Below are 22,340 nucleotides of genomic sequence, written 5' to 3' on the forward strand. Positions count from 1 at the left end.
ATGTTATTTGTTACGACATGGAGAAGCTGCTGGAAAGGTACTCTAATGGTAACGCAAGATGTAGAGTAGGATGTCCCAACATTGCCCCAAAGATCTATTCCATCAAGTTATTGGCAAATCTGATTCTGAACCGCTGGAGGCAATGAGGAACTTTGAATTCTGATGTAAAAACTACATTCACTGTGCCTCACCATTCAGATGATGGCAGAGAGAGAGAGAGCACTTATCAGAAGTGAGAGCTTCCCAACAAGGAGGAATCTAATGACAAAGACACACCTGTTTGAATTGTATTTTCCTACAGTTGTTATCCATGTTTGGGTCAGTCAAATTATGTTTGACATAAGGTTGACTGAGGTATGTGCGTGATGTTTTGATTCAAGTTCCAATTTATGCTGACCTCCCACCCCCATGCATAAAATGACCAGCTATTCCATCTTAGGAAGGAGACCTCTTTGGGACTGGGGAGGAATCACATGCATCCAGTATTACTGTGTCTGATTACAGGGCAATTGAAGAGGAAAGAACAACATGAACTGCTGCAGTATATTTTAAATGATCTCTGTTTGAAATGTAAAAAATGGCAAGGGAAAGGAAAGATAATGAGAGAGTCTTTTTTTCACTGTGGGTCTTTTCTGCTTTTTCTTTTTTTAAATACACATTCTTGGTTTCACCGCCCAGAGAGCAGTGCCACTCAGTCAAACCCTGGCATCTGTGCTTGGCCCGGAATAATGGCCTCCTGCATCTGCCCAATTATCTTCCCCACTGGAGCAGAGCAAGCAAGAGCAGGCCCATATAATCAACCTGTGTGTGTGTGTGTGTGCATGCCCCCTGCCCATTTGACCCTGCCCACATGGACATCAGGCCAGGCTGGACCGCTTGTCGCGTGAGTCAAGATAACAGATGCCCCCTATCAATCTGCTCAGAGATCCATGACGACCTGCGGTGTGATTGACAGAGGGGGCGCTTAAAATGAAAAACACACCCCCAGAACTGACCTGCTGTCACTTGCCTGCTCCCCCCCCCTCCCCCTTTTTAAATGATCATTTTTTTAAATCTGCTGATACAGTTTGTCTGAGATACGTCAAGAGATAGTGGGTATTAACGTGTGTGTGTGTGTGTGTGTTTCTTGTCAGAGGTCACCAAGGCATAGAGGTGGACTGGAAACATCCCCAGTCACAATGAATGAGAGGGAGCAACATGGACTAATCAAGTAATTTGATTTCCACAAACAATTATTATTGCAATGATTTAAAAACAATTATAAGCTGTTTTGATAGTTTCAGACGGTGCCTGTTATTGGTCTGTAATTTCATAATCAGACTTTTGCAGGAAAAATTACCTGCATGTCTTGAGTAGCAAGGAAATTAGTTTTTCTGTTGTCTTTCAAGAGTATCTTTCTAATTCCGACTTTTTTTTTTCTCAAATTCTTAAAAATGTATTTATTGATAAGAATACGTTATTTCATGACTTTTGACAGCAGAGACCTGCTAGCCTAAATTGTTCATTAAATTTCACAAATTTTTAAAATGTATTAAATGTACAAATATTTTTTTCTTCAAACTAATATGTAACATGTCTTTTGTAAAATTCTTGTTGCCTCCAGCTTTATATCTTTTTATTAAAGTTCGCATAATTTAAAAACGTATTCATTTTTTTGGTTCGAACTCATCAATATCTAAAATGTCGGTGTAAAATCAGTTGCGTCAGAGGTATAACATACGTCATGATTTGCTTACGTCATGAGTGTCACGTAGCCATTACATTCTAAAAACGTCATCGGCAAAATACACATTTCATTTAAATCACAAGCATTTTTTTTTGTTGTCACAGAAGCCCAACGGCGTCAGGCGCGCCTCCTCCAGGCCGAGCCCGGAGGAGGAGGAGGCGGCGGAGGCGAGAGGGAGGAGCCCGGGAGGGGCGGGAAGGAGGCGGACACTCCGCCGCGCAACGCCCGGGCGAGGAGGAGAGGAGGAGGAGGAGGACCGACGGAGGGAGGGAGGGAGGGAGGCAGCGGCGGGAGGAAACGGAGCGGGTTGGCTGCAGTCGACGCGGGGTAAGAAGAGGAGGAGAGACACGCAGAGAGACGGTAAGAGCTAGCTCCGGCTAACACCGAGGGGTGGAGGCGGCGACGGCCCACCGGGATGCTGCTTCACCCGGCTGCGTCTTTTCTCGGTATCCGCCTCTTGACGGGGAGAGAGGAGAGGAGAGAGGGAGCACTGCGGGGTGATGCGGAGAGAGGAGGGGGGTGGGGGCGGGTCGGGACACCATTCGGCTCCTTCACACAGGAGGAAATCAAAACAGGAGAGAGGAGAGGAGGGAAGGAAAGGAGACGAGGAAAGGAGGGATGAGAGGAGAGGAGGATGATAAACACCGGCCGCTGCTTTGCTGTGCAGGAGTGGGGTGCTGGTAAGACTGGGGGGACCGGGGAGCTGTGTGTGTGGGTGTGTGTCTGTATGTGAGTGTGTGTGTTTGCGTGTGTGTGTGTGAGAGAGAGAGATAGATAGAGAGAGGCAGAGGGATGGCGTGTCACCACTGAGCATGTGCATGTGAGCTGTCAACATCAGAAGATTCCCTCCATGTTGCAGAACCATCACCACCAAGTTTTTGCTCGACCACACCCTCCGCTGGGGCTGAGACTGCACGATTGGCATCTGTGTGTGTGTGTGTGTGTGTGTGTTTGTGCGTGAGAGTGTGCCTGGATGTGCTCGCTAGGCACGCTCAGCGTCGCCTCCCGCTTACCACCTTGGGCAGTGGATTAGCCGTGCTCATTCTCAGACACGTACACACCAAAATACTGCCACTGTTAGCCGTGTGTGTGTTTGTGTGTGTGTGTGCACGGTCCTGAAGGAGTTCCTCAACTGGCAAAGCAACATATACACACCTTTAGAGGTCACATCTTGTCCTCAGTACCTCCATGGTAACTTCACCTGATTTCCTCTTTGGATCTTAAGCAAACCCTTTTGAGAAATCCCCTCATCAAGACTGCTGTCATTATGGGATGTCAGCCCCGCCGTCTTTTACTCATCTGCATCTTGACCTCTGTGAGAAAAGACTTGTGTTCCCCAAAAAGTTGAATAAAATGGATGGTGGAATTCCAGCTTTTGTTCGTTCAGCTGTTGATCTGGACTTACAAACAAACCAACCTAAATCCAGCAATGTAAAATGATTGGCTGTTGTATTTCTGCGAAACTATAACACGGGAGGATTCATTGAGAAGAGAGCCGGGATTTAACCTGGCTGGATCAGCTGTCGATCACAGGGTTACATTCATCCTTCAATGAACTAACTGACTGTTTTTGGACTGTGGGAGGAAAATGGAGAACCTTGAGCTAACAGGCAAGACAACATGGAGCGAACCCAAGCAGGAGAACCTGCAGAGAACAATGTCAGGCATTGGTGTGTAGACAAAGGGAACCCCTGTGAGCTGAAGCTGCGTGTCCGTGTTGAGCATCAGGTTGTTATCGCTGTGTCAGCATTTTTAGTCCCTAGAATTATCAGAACTCACCGAGGGGATCCTCACACCCTCGGGCTTTTTGACTCCCACCAGAGGATCCCGAGTTCTAGCAGGTCCACAAGCTCACTCACAAGTGAAAGCAGGCGAACAGGGACGCATCGTGAGGGAAGGCGAGAACCCGCGGATGGAGAGGTGCGACGGCTCAGACGGGATAATCTGGGTCTGTCACTTTGTCCGTCAGTCCCGTCCACATTCTTAATCTTAGAGGAACCAGACCGCGCTTGGGGGAAACATCTGCTGTGCTTTTGGCAGATACTTATGGTTATTTATTTTCATTTGTCCGAATACGGTGGCGGCGGCAGTCACCCCCGACCCCCAGCTACCAGCCCTCCTCCCACTCTGACCTCACTGGGACTCCATCATGTTTGTGTGATCCCCTGCTAAGCTCTTCACTAGATTCCAGCAAAAAAATCCCAAAAAAGCCATTTTGATATTTTTTTTCTCTTTTGGCCCAAATGCGATACGCATTTCGTCTGATTCTATTTCTGGAGTAGTGACGTACGTTCCCTGATCTAATGCCGGGCCTTCGTGTTCCATGGCGAGGTCAGACATGGAGGATTTGGCGAGTTTTTTGTTTGTTTAAGCTAGAACTGAATTCTGCTGTTGAATTAGAAACCAAACTCTGAGGTTCATGCTGAAAAGACACAGAAGCTTATTCTGATTTTGGACAACAGGAGGCCAAAGTCTATGCGATCGTGAATATCTGCTTGTTTTTCTCCAACCATGTCATTCCCCCCGGGACGTTTTTACCGACGTCCTGCCGAGTGTGACGCGAGGCGACGTGTCCTGCGGCCTCGTTTCTGGCAGCGCTGACAGCGGATTCCTGATATGTGGTAAACATTTCCCATCCCCGCGTCCTTCTTCATGTCGAAGCCTGAAGGAATATTTGTGAGTGTCAAGGTTTCAGCCGTCTGGGCCGGCCTTTATCCGCAGGCCTGTCAGTCAAACTGATGGGGTTTGAACCAAATGCAGGTTTTTTCGGGAAAAACAAGAGGAAAAAAATTGTGCGGATAAAACATTTGAAAAATTGGAAATCAGTTGTATCCGCTGTCTTCGATTGTCCCTCTGATTTCAGCTCCGTTCTCTTCTGAAATTCTTCTCTTCTTTCCCCTGAGACTTCAGACCAGTGAACATTTTCCAATCCCGTAAAGCAAGATCGCAAAAAGGAATGGATCGTTCAGGTTTCACCACGATCTCCGTCTTTACCTCTTCTCTAGTTCATTGAAACAAAGAACCAAAACAAATAAAATCAGAAACAAGAAACTGGGAACCAATGAGCAGTTTGATGGATGTTGGCATAACGGATATTGCAGTGTGACTGACAATACCTATCTCATCTAGCATTTTTCCTCCTCACACCGAGAAGGATTGTGGTTTGAGCCCGACAGGGGGGCTTTCTGTGTGGAATTCTTCTGCCTGTGTTTTCTCCCACAGTCCAAAAACACGCACTAGCTTTATTGATGATTGCCCAGACGGGTGACTGACAGCGTGAACAGTTGTGTGTCTCTATATTTGGCCCTGTGACTGACTCAAGACAAGGGAGTACCCTGCCTTTTGGTGGATGACAGCTGGGATAGCCTTCAGACCCCCGCGACCTCGACCGCAGGCTAAGCTGTTCTGATAATTAATGAATTATGAGCTCGCGTTTAGCCGCCTGCTTACAAACTGTGAGCACTTTGTCACGAAAAGTGGCTTTGTATTATCTTCAAATTGCTGGCAAGTCAAGCAAATATTTAGTAGTCAGGGGCAGCGGGGGGGAAAGTTTGAGTGTTTATTTACTGAATACTCTGTGGCTCATTTGAATTGAATCTGATTTTTAGAGGGGTGGGAGGCGTGGGGGGGGGGGCTGTCTATCATGGCTTGATCCTGCAGATTTTACCGACAGACAGAAGTCCTGCTCAAGATATGCATCACTCCCTCACCCCCTTTTTTATTAATGGCTTGGTGACTGGCTGAGTCTTTGCTTTGAGGTCAACATGTTTCCATGATGAACTTTCAAATTTTTTTTTTTTTTAAACATCGGAACTTTGCGAGATGCATTGTCAGGGCTGTTACATTCAGGCTGTGATGTCGATGGTCTTTTGGGGATATTTAATTAAATCTAATTCTATTTCATTACTTTATTTTTTTTTTTTAGTGGACCATCGTAACAGAACAGATCTTCTTCTTCTTCTTGTTTCGGCTTTTCCCTTCAGGGGTCGCCACAGCGAATCAACTTTCTCCGTCTAACCATATTCTCCGTATACTCCTCTCTCACACCAACTACCCTCATATCCAATCGTAACAGAACAGATAAACTAAGAAAAGTCAAGTAACATCAGAACATCCGGATGTGACTTATTGCAGGTGATTATTATTATATTTATTATTGATTTCATACCCCAGCTGCCAAAACTCAGGGAAAAAAAACAAAACAGAACACATTTATTCATGTAATCTAGTCCTTTCTGTCTTATATTTATTTAACGATAATTTACTTAGTAATAATTTACTGCCATAATTTACTTAGCGACAAAGACATGAAGGAAACCCCCAATAAACCGTAATTCCAAATTATGATGATTGATATCCACCAAATGAAAAGAAATCAATTCAAAGGGCTGAGAGCAGTTGGAATATTCTCCATGTCTGACTCTGTGTCGGTGCTTATATTTATTTTTCAAGGCAAAGTAGAGATAAAACATAAAACATGTAGGGAATGTTGAATAATCCCTGATAACAGCGGAGCGTCAGAGTCTCTGTGAAGGAGACGGCTAACTGTAGGACGAGGGCAGGGTGTCAATGGCCACTCATGATAAAAATACTTCATTTCAAACAAAAAAAAATTAAATCTCCACCCTTTTCCCAAACACTTGAAACAGTGCAAATAGCTTGTGGAGGCGGCTCTTGATGGTGCATCTTCATGTTTAAGCATGTTTAGCACCACGATGGATGACGTCCAAATGAGAACATAATTGTGTGATCTGGCATTCTCTCTCACCCAAAGTCCATGTATTATATAGTGTTTCGCTTGCAGAGAAAAGTTTCGCAAGAAGAAGTTATTTCAGTTTCGGTCGAAGTATAACTTCTACTTTACAGACTCTCTATGGACTCTTGCTGTTTACAGACAGTCTGGGGGTTCTGTTTCGGACTGCTCTCCCGTGGGCGGGAGAACTTATGTGTGGCGGCCGATCAATACAGAGCATGGCTAATCCCGTGGTTGACTCCGCTCCGTCTAGCCCAGAGACATTGGTACCCATAAACACAACGTTGCCTTATTTATTCCAGTCACTACAATACGATTTTGTATATTAGCAATTTATGGCGATGCTGGTTTATTATTATAGAGGTTCATAATTTAGCAGCCAGTGTGTTACCTCACACAGGCAAACGCCGTTTCAGTCCCGTCGATGAGTCAATTTTCAAAAAGAAAAAAAACAAGTTTGCTTTATTCTGTTGGTTCATTCTGTTTTGAGTTCATTGCTGAGTTCAGGCATTAAAAGTGAAATACTGTAAAGATTTCCTGGGAAGAGACCAGTGTTTTTTTTTGTGAAAACAAAGCAGCTGTCCTTCCCCTCCGGTCTATGTTTCCATCTCTGTCTCCATTTCGGAGCCATGTGTTCCTGAATACTTTTACCTCAGATATGTGTGTTTGTGTTCGCAGAACGATAAAACAACACTAAGAAACCCCGCACAGGAGTACATTAAAGACGGCCGATTGGATTCTCTTCTCCTGCTGCCAGGCTTCCCCTTCCTCGCCTCCCTGACCCATGAAAGAAGCCATGCCGGTCCTCACAGCGGGAGCAGGTGAGACCAGCTCGCCGCACACTTCCACCGCTCACTGCCCTCCATCTCTCTGTCACTCATCCCTCTCTCTTCCTCTTCCTCCTCAAGGGCTGCACGAAACGCTAGCCCTGCTGACATCTCAGCTACGGCCCGATGCCAACCACAAGGAGGACATGGTCTTCCTCAGAGATGTCTTCAGCGAGAGAAGCCTGGGATATCTGATGAAGGTGAGGGACTCCTGACAATCTGCTTCCTGGTGCGGAGGGAGCTGGAATGTTATTGGGCAGTCTGGCTTCCTACAGCCAGAAATGAAACCCCGATATTTCTTATTTTTTGTTATTTTGAATTTCTGCAAAGTCGTATGAAGCCAGTCATCATACCTGTAAGGTTTATCCAAACATTTTATACATGCTTTTTAATATATTTCTTGTGCTTGAAGGCTCTATAAGCATAACTTTCTCTGCATTGTCCTCTGTGATCAAACATCGGTTAGAGGCAAATACATTTATTTTATTATAGTATATTATATTATGAGCGGTACGGTGATGCATCGATTAGCGCTTCAGCCTCAGAGCATGAAGGACCCTGGTTCAATTCCCTCTATGTGTGGAGTTTGCATGTTCTTTCTGTGTCTGCGTGGGTTTCCTCTGGGTTCTCTGGTTTCCTCCCACAGTCCAAATCATACAGATTAACTGGAAAAAATTTGGGACGATTGGCCGGAATGAGTGAGTGAATGATTCTTTTCACTATATATGTGGCCCTGCGATTGACTGGCAACCAGTCCAGGGTGTACCCTGCCTCTCGCCTGATGACAGCATCCCCCGCGACCCTGCAGGATAAGCGGCAGGACATTAATGGATGGAAATAAACACGAAAATCACTTTGACAGCCAAACTTTTATTTCTTGGAAAACATTAATTGAATGCTTACAATTTTCCAGGTACAAACATCTTGGCGAGTTCCTTCACCATTGGTCTTTGATTGTTTCTGCCAAAGAGTTTTTCTCTCCGACTCCAGGGGGCTTGCAAACTTACTGCAAATTGTAATGGAAATTGCAAGATATTTAGCTAAATCGATGTCTTTTCGTCGCAGATTCACGAGAAACTGAGACAGTATGAGAGGCAGAGTCCAACGCCCGTACTGCACAGCGCCTCCTCTCTGGCTGAGGATGTGAGTGCGATACACACACACACACTCACACGAGGCACGTACACCTGGATCACCACTTCCCCTCAGTTATCAAAAGTGAATTTTAATGCCCACAAAGTGCTGAATCATCCCCATGCTCATCTAGGGAAGCACTACTTCCTGCAGTTCTCCCCCCTTGCTTGACATAGTTGGGGAAACTGCTGATCTCCGCCACACACCACTTATCCTCACGCGCGTTTATTATGTGTGTGTCTGTGTGTGTCTGCACTTTCTCCATTACCGTGGTAATGGCGTTCTATGTGTTCGGGCCAAGTTGTTGCTCATGCCTCATTCGTGTATTGTGACGGGCAGGTGGCGGAGGAGCTGCAGAGCGGACCGATGAGCACGGAGGAGAAGGAGCTGCTACATCTGCTGACCTCGCCGCACCTCAAGGTAGACACGCCTCCCAGAAGATACTTCCTGTTTGTTTACGTGCCTTGGGTTCTCTCCAGGTTCTCCATCTTCCTCTCACAGTCCAAATCAGTAGGTTCATTGAAAACTCCAAAATAGTCCATCAGTGTGAATGATAGAGTGGATATCTCAATATGCGGACCTGTGATTGACAGGTGACCTGTCCAATGACAGCTGGGGTTTGCTCCAGACCCCCTGTGGCCATGTTAGCAGGATAAATTGTGTGGAAAACAAATAAATGAATGACTGTATTTTTTGAAAGCCCACTTTTTCCAGTGGGTTGTGAATAAAGACTGTCCGGCGCATAAGCGATCCAGGCATCCTGTTTGATTGTAAAGAGATTTGGTTGTGTTATAACACAATTACAAATCCATGTGGCCCCTTTTCTGTTGGATGAGATTTCTATTGTCCTGATATCAAAGTGCAAATTCATTTTGCCAGCTGTCTGCTGTGTGTCTGTGTGTGTGTTTGTTTTTGTGTGTGTGCGCGCATGTGCCCCAGTAGTCCATTTCATTTCTGTCCCTGCAGGCCGTGCTTTCGGTGCACGACACGGTAGCGCAGAAGAATTTCGACCCCGTTCTTCCGCCACTGCCAGACGACTTTGACGACGAGCTGGAGGAGGAGTCGGTGAAGATAGTCAGGCTGGTGAAGAACAAAGAGCCGCTGGTGAGATGAGAGGAGCGGCAGTGACACGGAACTTGGCTTTCCTATTTATTTTTCCCGTTAATGACCCCTCCCCCCGCATTGCCCCGCAGGGAGCCACCATCAGACGCGACGAGGCCACCGGCGCGGTGATCGTGGCTCGGATCATGAGAGGGGGAGCGGCCGACCGAAGCGGTAAACCTTTTACTGCTAATTGGCTAATTATATTTCAGGGTTGATTTCAAGAGCAACTATGAAATCATTAGGCTCATATTGATACATCAAGAATGAAAGTCCCTGGATGTTGCAGTCATGTGACCTTAAGGTGGTAAGATCCCAAATTGAATCCATACGTGTCCCGGAGGCTGTATCAAACCTGCTAATGAGAGTGGGTTGAGGGCCACGGGGCGAGAGAGAGGCGGAGAAGGTGGGAAGGATGTGGCGGTCGGTCGTCTGAAACCGAAGTCGGTCTGATTCCCTGAAGACTCAATCATACATAACAAAGACTCAGCAAAGATCCTTTCATGAGCGTTGCCTTGGAGACATCAGCCTTGTGCAAGTGCGTGTGAGTGTGTGTTACTTTGGCATTGGAATCGTGTGTGCTGCAGAATATAAACCAATTAGTGGTCATACTTATGAATAATTTACATGTTCCTGATCCTTTGCCTTGTCAAGTGAAATCGTCAGTCCGTTCCTAAACCTGGACCGCAGCCACATGACGCACGGTGCCTGGCAGTGTTGGTTCAAGGCTTATACATATGTTATAACATATTACAGTGTTTTGTTCGGCGTCAGCAACATATTGATGTCAGCCTATTACTTCGCTTTTGTGGGCTGCAGTCAAACATGCCTGTATTAAAAGTTTTGTTTGTATTGATGCCTGATGAAGTTTCCCGCTCTGTGTTTGAACTTTCATGCCGTCTCTGGTGTCACTCACAGGTTTGGTCCATGTGGGGGACGAACTCCGGGAGGTCAACGGCGTCTCCGTCATCCACAAGAGGCCCGATGAGATCAGTCAGCTGCTGGTAAGACACGGGTGGGGCTGCAGCTGGATTCAGGCCAGTCAACATCCCAATGTGGTATGACCATCTTACATATGGTGCAGTTTATTTTCCTTTTTACATGCTATATGCTACATATGCTATATATATATACATGCTATGTGGTATATATATATATATATATATATATATATATATATAAAAGGGTGGCATGGCGTTGCAGTGGTTACCGCTTCGGCCTCATGGCACAATAGACCCAGGGACAAGCATTAGGACAAGGGGACATCTCTGTGTAGGGTTTGCATGTTCTCCCCGTGTCTGCATGGGTTTCCTCAGAGTTCTCCAGTATCCGCCCACAGTACAAAAAAAAATGCAGGTTAATTGGAAAAAATTTGGAAAAAATAAACGAGTGAGTGAATGAATGGATGTTTGTCTATATATGTAGCTCTGTGATTGACTGGTATAGGCTCCAGCATGCCCCACAACCCTGAGTGCAGGATAAATGGAAGAAGATGTATGTATGTATAGATATATGTGTGTGCATGTATGTTTCATGGTACTACTGTGCCGCTGTCTCTCCTTGATGGCTATTGGCTGATCCTCGCGTCAGTCACGAATCAACCGGAAGTAAGACTGGTGTGTTGTGAAAACATTGGCAAATTGAACAGATTGAATCAACGCTGAGCTGATTCACAGGGATTAGCCAGTGGCAAAACATCGAGAACACAGTGCCTCGGGGTTTTAACTACCAGAATAATGGAGTAGCGTTGATACAGCGCTTGAATCTGCATTCTCTCCCAGTCCCAGTCCCAGGGCTCCATCACTCTGAAGATAATCCCTGCAATCAAAGAGGAAGACCGAATGAGGGAGAGCAAGGTGAGGAAGAGGTCCACACAAGCTTACCAAACATTTCTTCCCTCAGAAAATTCTAAACTTTCCAATCACTGCTCCCAGGTGTACATGAGAGCCTTGTTTGACTACATCCCCTTGGAAGACAAAGCCACGCCCTGCCAGGAGGCGGGACTTCCCTTCAAGCGGGGTGACATCCTGCAGGTGGTGACCCAGGATGACCCCACGTGGTGGCAGGCCAAGCGGGTGGGAGACAGCAACCTGCGGGCAGGACTCATCCCCTCCAAGACCTTCCAGGAAAGGTGAGAGTGGTTGGAGTGGCGTATCCCTCCACCCGAACGATAGGGCCACGTTAAAGAAGTTGCGACGTGCAGGAGCAATGCTTTTGTAATCTGTTAGATCCATACTCATGTGTTCCACTCAGTGATGGGACGGAGTCAGATCCCGCTTGGAAACAACAAAAACAAAACAAAAAGCCAAGGCACAGCCTTGAACAGGCACATGCTGGAGTGTCATAATCCCTTGGTAAGACGGCCAGATCCGTTCTAACACACTTCTAGCGTCTGCTGGAATTAATAATGGCAGATTATCCGGAGGCGGGTCAGGAGCATGGCGGAACCTTGAGAAGCTCGAACGGAGATCTCGGGTGCGTGAAATGAATATTCTGGCCCGACTAAGTGGGGCGCTGTGGATTAGTGGTTTTGTCGGATTGAAGGTAAAAGGGCCAATGCATGACAAAGACAATGTCTTTCAGTCAACGCTCAGCACTTTTCCCGCCGCCCGACAGGTCGAGACGATCCCCCGCCTCTCATGTCCGACTCTTTTATTTCACCTCCTCTCTGATTTTCTCTCCTCTCCTCTCAATTGCCTCCTCCGGCTCCTTGCTCTGCACGTTTCCTCCAGGCGGCTGGCCTACAGGATGAAAGTGGGCACGCTCCCGAATCCAAAATCCCCTAAAAAGCCTGTCTGTAAGTTGATTCCCCTCTCAGGATGCTACGGATTTCCATTTCATTCATTGATTATCATTTCCTGAGTTGCCTGATAATTGTGGCCCAAGTTTAAGAGGAGAGGAAATGGCGAGCAGAGGTCATGCCCTGTGGAGTGGACCAGGCTTAGCTGTGGTGCTGATTACCTTAATAATAACATTAATGGATGACATGAGGATGATAAAAAATAATAATCTTCTACATAATAATGAGAATAATTCTGCTAATAACAATAACAGCAACAACTAATAATTACCATCCGTATAATAATAATAATTATGATGATAAAAATATGAGCCATAATAATAATAATAGTAATATTTATTATTGTTTTTATTCATTATTATGGTAATAGGCAACAATTATAATGAAATAATAAAAAAGGGGAGGTTAATATTATCAGCCAAACTTTAATCTTGGCAGCAGAGGCTAGAAATTGTTTTTCTGTTATACAGTGAATACTATAAGCCTCCTCCTTTTCTCTAGATGTATCATTTCCCAGATATTCAGTTTTCTTCCTCGCTGCTCTCCTCTGGATAATTGCATTCCTATTGACATTTGTCAACCCTTATTTTATTTATTTATCCTTCTACCAGCAATCGGCACTCTCTGGAGACATTAGCATTCGCTGCGGCTCCTCTCCACGCTGCTGTGTCGGCGTGTTTCTGAAAGAGATGAGGAAGAAGAGGGATCACAGATATGCATTAATCTCTTCCATGTCTGCTCCATCTGGCGCGTTAGCAGGCCTGTGGTTGAGGCTTAAGTCCAACCTGATAGCGTTACAAATGCCACCCCTCCCCACACACATCCCCACCGCAGCAGTGGTTAGCGCTCTCCTCACGCCGACCGCCGTACAGGTTGGCGTGTAAACAGCCAGGTGAGCGGGCAACGCAAGTGGCAGCCCCTTTGTGGTGCATTAGCAGCAGGCTATCCGATTAGGCCTTAGCCACGGGGAGACAACAAGGGCTTAGCAACATGGCAGCTCGCCCTGCTGGGCCCTGCTGGGCCCTGCTGCCGCTGCTGCAGCTGCAGCGACCCTACAGGGGTCTCCTCTGTCTCTGCCTCCTCGCCACACACCTCCAGCTCAGTTCATTTCCCTCAATCCCAGGTGGGGGCCTCCTCAGCTGGGTAGCATGAATTCTAATAAGTCCCCCATTCGGATGATTGTTTTTTTTTTTTTTTACAAATATTTCATATTTCCCATCTCACCCAGTCATCTGATCTGGAGGAAATGTTTCACCGCTGACACTAACCATGTTCTCACGCTGTCTCCTGTCCCGCTGCTGCCGCCTCTGTCAGACGACCAAGGATGCGACAAAGGTGGGTGCTCGTGCTGCAGCGCACGAGTGCAATGCACACCCCCCCCCCAACACATTTCAAAACACACGCTAGAGACAAGGTGCTGGAGGACGTGTGTGTGTGTGTACGCGTGAGTGTGTGTACAGTTTTGAACGCAAGTGGGGTGTGCGTTCGGGATTTCTGCGGCTTCTAGCTTAATTCCTCCCCTCCTGCTGTTGCTCTAGCAGACCAGTAAGCATGCGTGCGTGCGCGCGTGTGTGTGTGTGCGTGTATATACGCGAGCATGTGCGTGTGTGTTTGTGCGTGCCTGTACCAGTTGATGTGCTGGCTGATTATAGAGGCATCCCTAGAGACTCCAACCAAGCGCCGGTTGTTAAACATAACAATAGCTCCCCTTCTCTTTGGCATCATCCTGATTTCCCCTTTATCTTTTGTTCTATTTGTTTTTTTTTTCCTTCCCCCCCTCCATCCTTTGCTCTGCCACCCCCCCCCCCCCCCTCTCCCCGTTTCCATGTATTATCTTTGATGAAAGCACAGAATTCACTCGTAGATGAGTGGTTATCTCCTCCTGGTTGGGGAAGTGGCGTGTTTTTGTTGTTTTTTTTTTTTTTTTTGTGGTTGCGTCAGGCCGCTTGGAGCCCAGGCCGTGCATCGCGTAGGAGACGGGGTGGGGAGCTGTTTACAGGCCCCGCCCACTGCTGGTTCCTTCTGCAGATGATGGAAGGCCTCCTCTTCTCTCCTCGCTTTTCCCCTCCTGTTTATCAGATCTCATGGAGGCAACCTTGACAGCGTTTCTCCCTCAGCTCTGGGCTGCGCCTTCACCTCCCCTCCTCGCCCTCCTCGCCCTCCTCGCCCTCCTCGCCCGCCGCCTTCCAGCCCGCCCGCCCGCCTCCTTAACCACTCAATCGCTCTCTACCTTAACTCTTCCAGGTCTCTTACCCTGTGCTTACCCCCTCCCTCTTTTCCCCTGCTTGCCTCCCTACAGAGGACTGTGACTGTGAGGGCTATTTCAATGGACAGTACATAGGTGAGAGCGTGCACGTCTTTCTCCACCTCCTCTTCCTCCTCATCCTCCTCCTCCTCCCCCACCTACCGCTCTTTGCCTGCTGCAGCCTGGCTGTGCTGGTTCCCTGGATGCTTTGGGCTGGGGGGGTGGTGGTGGTGGTGTCGAAGCGGTTACCTCGAGAGCTGTGCTGGGCCTCCTGGGGATGGAGGGGGCGAGGAGAGAGGATGAAGGTTCGAAAAAAAATAATAAGGGAAAGGAGGTTAAGAGTTAAGCTCGGTCCCGGTGGCTCGTATCTGAGGATGGTTTCTAGACAGGAAGGTTGGAGGAGGAAGTGGCTCACAGCGGGAGCCGTTCAGTGAGAGAAAAGCTGAAGCAACGTCGGTCAGAGCAGTTCCTCCTGTCATTGGGTCCACTGTACGACAACGTGTGTGTGTTTGTGTGTGCATGTGTGTGTGTGTGTGTTGCTCAGGGAGCTTGCTTTGCCGCACAGAAACACGAGGCCTCCATTCCTAGCATTCCCAGGTCCCACTGTGGACGTCCAAATCAAAGGGGGTCAGTTATTTGAGGCGTGAAAAGGCCTCCTGCCTTCAAAGGTCAGGTGACGCCCGTCTCGTTTCTGCAGAAAACACAAGGGCTTCCTGCAGGCTTGCACAAAACACGCCAGCGCAGAAGTTTGCTGAAGGTTATGTTTGTCCCCTCTGCAGGTAGAAATCTATTCAGAACCTTTCCTGCATGATAAGCTATTTTCTTAATTTTTTACATCAATCATGTTGCAATTTTTTTCTAAATACAAACCATAAAACATGATTCATTGAGTTATATGTTTTTTAGCTGCATTTTGGAGTACTTGTTTAATCACACAGGACTTCGTGTACTGCCCAAGTTAAAGAGGAGAGAGTTCCCCCCTCACCTCCCAGTTGTTAATCCAACTTTTGGTTCATCTTGCAAAACCAACCCGTAAGAAAACGCAAGGATCGTCTCGTGGGAGCGGATTGGAACTTAACGGAAAGCCAATTAAAAGCACAAGGGGGAAATATTTAGATAGGTGACGAATCATCCTTTTAAGTTTCCACCGCACATCCCAAATCCTTTTCTAGCCTTCCTCTGACCTCCCCTCCCTCAGCTGCTCCCTCCCACACCATATGGACTCCAGGAATAAGACTAGGTGGACACACAAAGCAACAAGAAATATGTCAACACATCCCTGAGTGAAAGAGCTCCCCCTGTCTGCAACATGAGGCATGGCAGTGCCATATATTACTGTACTTGTAATGTGTGTGAGTTAATGGGTAGCGAGGGCATTGATGTCCCGATAGATACAACAAAATAATTATAAATGTATGGAAAAAAGTAGTTGTTATGAGAGTTTAGCACTTTTTAAATGGCAAATTAATAATTTCTGGATCGTAGGAGTCATGAACTGCACTGTACTACAATGTTTTTACTGTCTTATTGCATCTCGCTTTTTCCTAAATCGTGTTTTTTGCCCTAGTTTTATTGTTCTCTTGGAATAGACACGGTAAACTCACAGAGTCATTGTTTTATATGTTCCTTTTCCATTTAGCTATAATTTTTTACGTCACGTTTTGCACGTCATCACATGCTTTGAGGCGTTACAATGAAAGATGACTTGTTACATTAAATGTCTTGCATAATAGGGCGTTATTACCTATTTACTAATGCCAATTACAAGTACATTAATGTAAAACATTATCCCCGGTGCCTGTTCATCATACCTGTGTTTTTGTGCTTTCTATGAACCAGCACATGAAGCACACCGCTTGGAGCTTTTTACTTGCCCCCCTCCACAACCCCCATTCCTGCGCCGCCCCCGCAACATGGCAGTGTGTGGTAACCCCCCCCCCCCCCCCCTTCCCTGCATCTGACTAACTGCTGCTTCTGCTGCGGCCAGTGCAAACCTCCCCGAATCCCCCCACCCCCCAACCCAGCGAGGGCCCTGCTGTGTTGGACGCATTGCACACTCAACCAGACACGTTTGCTGCTCGTCACCCGTGTGCAGGTGTGAGGCCGGGTTGTGTGATGCTCTAACACCAGTTATAGTCTCTCCTAAGTGTAAAGCAGTGGCGCCCTCCTGTGGCCAGGTGTTTTCCTGGGAATTTTATTCAGGTACAGTGCCCGGCTCATTCCCTCAGGTACACACCACTGACAGGGGTACAGACAGACCTGACACCGGGAGACCCCCCCCGCCCCCCTCCCCTCTTCTCCCCTCCCCCCGGAGGTCGCTGTCTGCGGCGTCTCCCGGGGCCAGGCTGTCCTGTCTGTCCTGCCTCAGCACTGTAGCCTCTTTCAGAGTAGCATGTTGGACCGCAATGATTTTAACTCTTGGTCACTGAAATATGTTTCTAATGATCTGCATAAAGTTCATGTGTTCATCGATACATATTTGTATTAATTACGAAAATTAACGCCGTCTCAGGATAAACTGACGTTTTTTTTTTTGAGGCTTTACTTGCACCTGACGCGTCGGTTGCATGTTTGGTATGATGCTTGTCGTCGAATTAGTATTAGCTTAGCATTAGTCTAGAAGTCAAAGTCGATTTACGGTGTTTTCAGCCCTGTGTATTTTTCACCGAGGCCATTAATGCATGACTGTCAGTGGGTTGGTCATGTTTGTTCACAGTACTTTTCACTTTTAAGCTGAAATATTCCGGAAGTTGACGCGCTCCAGTGAAGTGACTTTGGTGAAAGCTGTTTTTGTTTTGTTTTTCCTCCCCTCCCCTTCCTCTGGTCTCTGGGCTCGCTGTAGCTGGTCTGCGGAGGAGTTTCCGTCTGAGTCGTAAAGACAGGCAGGGATCATCCGGCGAGGGCTCCGATGCCGGGGATTCCGATTTCTTGACCTATGAGGAGGTGACTCGCTACCAGCAGCGGCCCAATGAGAGGCCTCGACTGGTGGTTCTGATTGGTGAGAGCCCGCGGATTCATCTATCGCTTGCTACCATGTTAGCATGTAGCACGAAAAAACATTTTTACAGCACAATTTTTTTCCCAAAGGTTCCCTTGGAGCGCGGATCAATGAACTGAAACAGCGAGTGATTGCAGAAAACCCACATCGCTATGCTGTGGCCGTACCACGTGAGCCCACATCGCGCACATCGCCGCCGTGCACTGACCGTCAGGTTGAAAACTCTCCCTGTGCTCTCTCGCAGACACCACCAGGCCCAAGAAAGCCCACGAAAAAGAGGGCGTGGAGTATCACTTTGTCACCAAGCAGCAGTTCGACGCCGACGCCCTCAACAACAAGTGGGATTTTTGATTTAATTCAAAAGAAAAAACATCTAATGAGTGATTTCCGGGTTGACCATCTGGCGTCTCCTCACAGGTTCATCGAACACGGGGAGTACAAGGAGAACCAGTACGGCACCAGTATAGAGGCAATCCGCTCCGTGCAGGCCAAGAACAAGATGTGCATCGTGGACGTGCAGCCTGAGGTCTGTGGTTCTACGACCTGCGGGTTTAATATACACCAAAAGAAATGTGGATTTTTTTCTGGAAGAACCTCATTCTATGATCTGCTCCGTCTGCATCCTCCGCCTCTGCAGGCACTGAGGAGGCTGCGGACGGCCGAGTTCAAGCCCTACGTCATATTCGTCAAACCCCGGGTGCCGGAAAGCAGGCGTCGACGCGCCGCCGCCGCCACCTCGCCGGGAGGAGGCGATCACGGCCGCGTCACAGTAAGTTTTGATGGTTTTATTTTAATATGGACTCAGATGAACTACAATGCTGTTATAGTATGTTAGAATCATATCATACTATCAATGTTACTACTACTACTACTACTACTAATAGAAATTTAGCTGTATAGTAAAATGCCAGTCACAGACTGATAGAATTATCTCACAAGTTAATTACTGTTACTGAAAAAAGAAGTGATAAAGCAGTTCAGTCGCGATTTATATGACTGTAATTAAAATGTTCTTATCCTGTTCATCTTGGCAGTTGGCAAACACATTCTGTATTTTATTTTTTATTTTTACAGTGGTCTTTATAGGGTTCAATTACATCTCACATCAGCAGCACCAATTATAAGTAAAGGTTGTTTCAAGTTACTTATCTTTATTAGGACATGGTTTATTACACATGTTTTATTACATTTATAGCCTTTTTCAATAGCACCCTAGTGAAAGTAATGGGGGGGAGGTGAAAAGAAAGACCTATGACATGCCCCCATTGGTCAGATTGAGAGTAAAGGTGGACCTCGGTAATACATCAAAATAATAAGGGAGTAATTAAATCTAATTTTTCCAATGAAATCCTTATAATACAGGGAGTGATGGAAACAAGTGTTTCAGGTTAATATCCATACATTTGTGCACAGCATTGAAAATTAGAAACCACTCAGGTTTCTATAACTAAGCAGCAATAATTTGTGATACTTGTGAAACAAATATTATTCAAAATAATGATATAAAACATAGAGATACTGGATAATGTGTGTTTTCCTTTATCTACAAGGTAGGGTAATTTTTTTTTTTTTTTCCCCCCAGGACGATGACCTCCAGGAGATGCGTCAGTCTGCTATTCAGATCGACCAGCAGTACGGCCACCTGGTGGACCGGGTCTTGATCAAGGAGGACTCGGCCAGCGCCTGCGTGGAGCTGAGGGGTATTTTGGAAAGGCTTGAGCGGGAGTCCTTCTGGGTTCCCCTCTGCTGGGTGCGGACCTAAACCCCGGACACGTCCAGAGGAGCGTCACACCCTCTTCCCGTACCTGCTCCCGCACCCCCTACCCACCCCTCCGCCGAGCCCGTCCCCTCATCCCCCCCTCCTCCCTCCGCCCGACCGACGCCGGGCTCAGCGTGGGAGAACGATGATGTCAGAGGAGAACCCCTCCATCCGAAGCGGGTCACGCCAGCGCCACGCCACAAGAGAAGAGAAGATATTCTCTCCAAAAACCGCCGTCTCAACCCCTTACCCCGCCTACCCATGCCGGCATTTCTTTAGGTTTCTGCATTCATCCGTCAAACACCAGGAAAGACTGAAGCTTGTGTTTAGTCGAAGAAACGGTTCATTCCTTACGCCGTCGTGCTTCCCGGAGGGCGTCAGGCCAGGGATCCCACTCAGAGGATTGCTCAGTCAGTCAGTTTTATTGTGTCTCCTGTTGGAGAACTTCTAGTAGCATGTTTAATTTCTTTTTTTTTTTCGTAAGTTAAATTCCAATCACAGAATGCTTCCTGGACAATATATATATATATAAAATACAAAATAAAACAAAACAAAACAACCAAAACAACCATGCATTTTAGCAGCAGAGGAGTAATAACACGTGAATAAGTAAAAGTGAATGCCGTTTGAAACCTCCTCCGCGCATCAGCGTAAATATAATACCCACACGCGAATAATGCGAGGATGGTGTTTTCTATTAACCTCCCGTTTTTCCAGAGAAATGCATGAAGAGTGGCCGTTTAGTCTCAGATGTAAATATGTATAAGTGACTCCTGCCGTGCCAACCGATGGTCTTGTAGCACTTCAATGCAACCCGTTTACTGTTTCCATCCTGAAAAGAAAACAAACAGCGTTGTGTCTTCTTGTGTCTAAAAGAAAAGGATGCATGTCACTGAGGATGTTTGTATAAGTGACCTCACACCCGCAGGTCGCAAATTAAGGCTAAACCTGTTTATTTAAATTTAAATATTTTATTCAGAACAATGAACATGTTTTTAGTATCTACTGTCAGTAATCCTTTTTTTCTTATCTCGCTCGATTTTACTATCTCATTCATTTATTTTTGAAGAGGCAACAACATCAAGTTAGCATGAGTGTTGGCTGACTGCAACAGGAAGCTGCTGCTCGGTTGTCGCCTGATTTCAAATAAAAGGCATGACATTAAAATTAGTTCATAAGAAAATAAGCGATTCAAGCAAATACCATCAAAATAATGCAGCTATGGAACGTTATAGATTTCAAGATCTAAGTCTGTGTGTGTGTGTGTGTGTGTGTGTGTGTGAAAGAAGACAGAAAAAGTGAGTGGAAACACAAAAACACTTCTCCATAGCCTACTGTTTCTTTCCAGCATATCATTCCGTCTTTTTTTTTTTTTTAATTTAATTTAAAAAAAAATTCTCACATTCTGTACAAAACAAGAAACCTAGAATGTCAAATTTGTAACGTGAAATGTTAAAAAAAAGTGCCATAAAATCTATCTCAGTCCAAGTTTCCCTCATGTTATTCAATGCAGGTACTTAAACTCCGCCAAAGTACACATGAATACTTCATGTGTACTTTGTTTTCCCTGGTTGCTCTGCTGTGCGGAGCGCAAGACCCAAAATAAAGTTCAGGAGGAGGCCAAATTCATTTACCTAGAAGCTGCAGCAGCAGGGAGAATTAATGGAAGAGGAAGGATGAACGCCGGTTGCAGCTCCTGAAAGCCTCAAACCGGGGATTTATTTTACCCACACAAAAATGTGAGGTAATACTAAGGTCATTTATGTTGATATGCAAATATGTTGGAGCTTAAGAACATTTCTTGTTTACCTTTTGTCGAGTTACTGATCACCATTTTCTTTTTCACCTTTATTTCTTATGGGCTTAGTGCCTGACAGCATGAAGACTCTCAGTTGAAACCACGGGTGGAACCTTGTGTTCTGCCCAGGTTATCTCCACATTCTTCTTCATGGATTCTCTGTCTGTTCTCCGTCTTCCTCCCACAGTCCAAAAACAATCAACAGGTCTATTTAGAATGATGAGATGGCTCGATAGGAAGCCCTGTGATCAATGGATGACTGGTTCGGGTAAAACCCAATGTCCCAATGAGAGCTGGGATTAATGTACAAGAGGGATTTTGCACAATAATACTAAAGCAATAGTATGTAATTGACAGAATACTGACAATTGGAACCATGAACTTCCACTGGATAGTGTAACGGAAGGTTACAGGAGCGAGTCCCAGGGTCCTGATGTTTTATTTATGTGTAGATAGCTGGATAGATAGATAGAAACTTTATTGATCCAGAGGGAAAGCCCAGCAGGAGACAACAAGCATAGCACATTTCTACACACAAGTGAATGAGCTAAAAAATTAGGAAAGGAAGAAAAATTGAACAATATTAAATAAAACTATGTAAAAATTAGATGTACATGATACGAGTATTCATTTTATGGTTGGAGTTCAAATATGTTAATAGAAGAGTATGATGTGGATCAGAATATAAATGTGAAATGTGGTTCACCGGCATCACAGTGAATCATACTGTGAACAGTGGCGATTTCATTTCAAAATGTTCCCTCCAGCTGGAGGTAGAGGGGTATTAAAGAACATTAGAACATTTGCAGGTGTTTCTGGCTGATGCTAAAAGATATCTGTTGCCTCAGGAAATAGAGTCCATTTTGTCCATTTTTCGAAAGTTGGTCGGTGTTTTTGGACTGGTCCAATCTGTCAAGTAACCTCCGCTTCTTTCAGCTTGTATCTCAGTAGGATGGGTCGGATTGTGTTTAAGTAAAAAAAAATCAGCCTCAGAACATTGTTCCCCTTGTCCAAGTGAGCAAGAGACCAGTGAAGCAGAAAAAGAAGCGCGTCCTCCGCCTGCACTTTCTCCTGATTCATGAATTACAGGGGATCGAGTGCCCGGCTGACCTGGGGTCTGAGAAGATGTAGCGACACCAGCTCCAATGTCGTCATGTCGTGTGATGTCAATGTGACAAGCCTGAACAGGACGACAGGAC

The 22,340-nt window shown here is 46.2% G+C and overlaps 1 protein-coding gene across 4 annotated transcripts; it reads left to right on the forward strand.

The window, feature by feature from the left end:
* Window positions 1-2,012: 2,012 nt before the first annotated feature.
* On the forward strand, window positions 2,013-20,830 carry mpp3a (MAGUK p55 scaffold protein 3a). Of its 4 annotated transcripts, none has more exons than XM_086175921.1 (20): window positions 2,013-2,086; window positions 7,158-7,300; window positions 7,388-7,506; window positions 8,372-8,449; window positions 8,780-8,860; window positions 9,407-9,544; window positions 9,634-9,715; window positions 10,460-10,545; window positions 11,323-11,397; window positions 11,476-11,672; window positions 12,274-12,338; window positions 13,656-13,676; window positions 14,641-14,682; window positions 16,723-16,788; window positions 17,429-17,584; window positions 17,674-17,754; window positions 17,829-17,922; window positions 18,002-18,110; window positions 18,222-18,353; window positions 19,167-20,830. In XM_086175921.1, the coding sequence occupies exons 2-20, from the start codon at window positions 7,264-7,266 to the stop codon at window positions 19,344-19,346; spliced, it is 1,839 nt and encodes a 612-aa protein (XP_086032047.1). In that variant the 5' UTR covers window positions 2,013-2,086; window positions 7,158-7,263; the 3' UTR covers window positions 19,347-20,830. The 4 variants fall into 4 exon arrangements, with proteins under 4 accessions (XP_086032047.1, XP_086032049.1, XP_086032048.1 ...); XM_086175920.1 differs by lacking the exon at window positions 2,013-2,086 and adding an exon at window positions 2,295-2,406; XM_086175922.1 differs by lacking the exon at window positions 16,723-16,788 and having other exon boundaries at window positions 2,016-2,086.
* The last annotated feature ends 1,510 nt before the right edge of the window (window positions 20,831-22,340 follow it).

This window comes from Fistularia commersonii, chromosome 28 (genome assembly GCF_037954325.1).
Source record: "Fistularia commersonii isolate RoL2024-O1a breed Wild chromosome 28, RoL_Fcom_v1.0, whole genome shotgun sequence".
Classification (NCBI taxonomy): Eukaryota; Metazoa; Chordata; class Actinopteri; order Syngnathiformes; family Fistulariidae; genus Fistularia; species Fistularia commersonii.

Bases quoted from the DNA above. Each gene is read 5' to 3' on its own strand.
- mpp3a (XM_086175921.1), top strand. From the start codon at position 7,264: ATGAAAGAAGCCATGCCGGTCCTCACAGCGGGAGCAG. The intron at 11,673-12,273 runs GTGAGAGTGGTT...CGTTTCCTCCAG, and splicing joins TCCAAGACCTTCCAGGAAAG to GCGGCTGGCCTACAGGATGA. The intron at 18,111-18,221 runs GTCTGTGGTTCT...CCGCCTCTGCAG, and splicing joins TCGTGGACGTGCAGCCTGAG to GCACTGAGGAGGCTGCGGAC.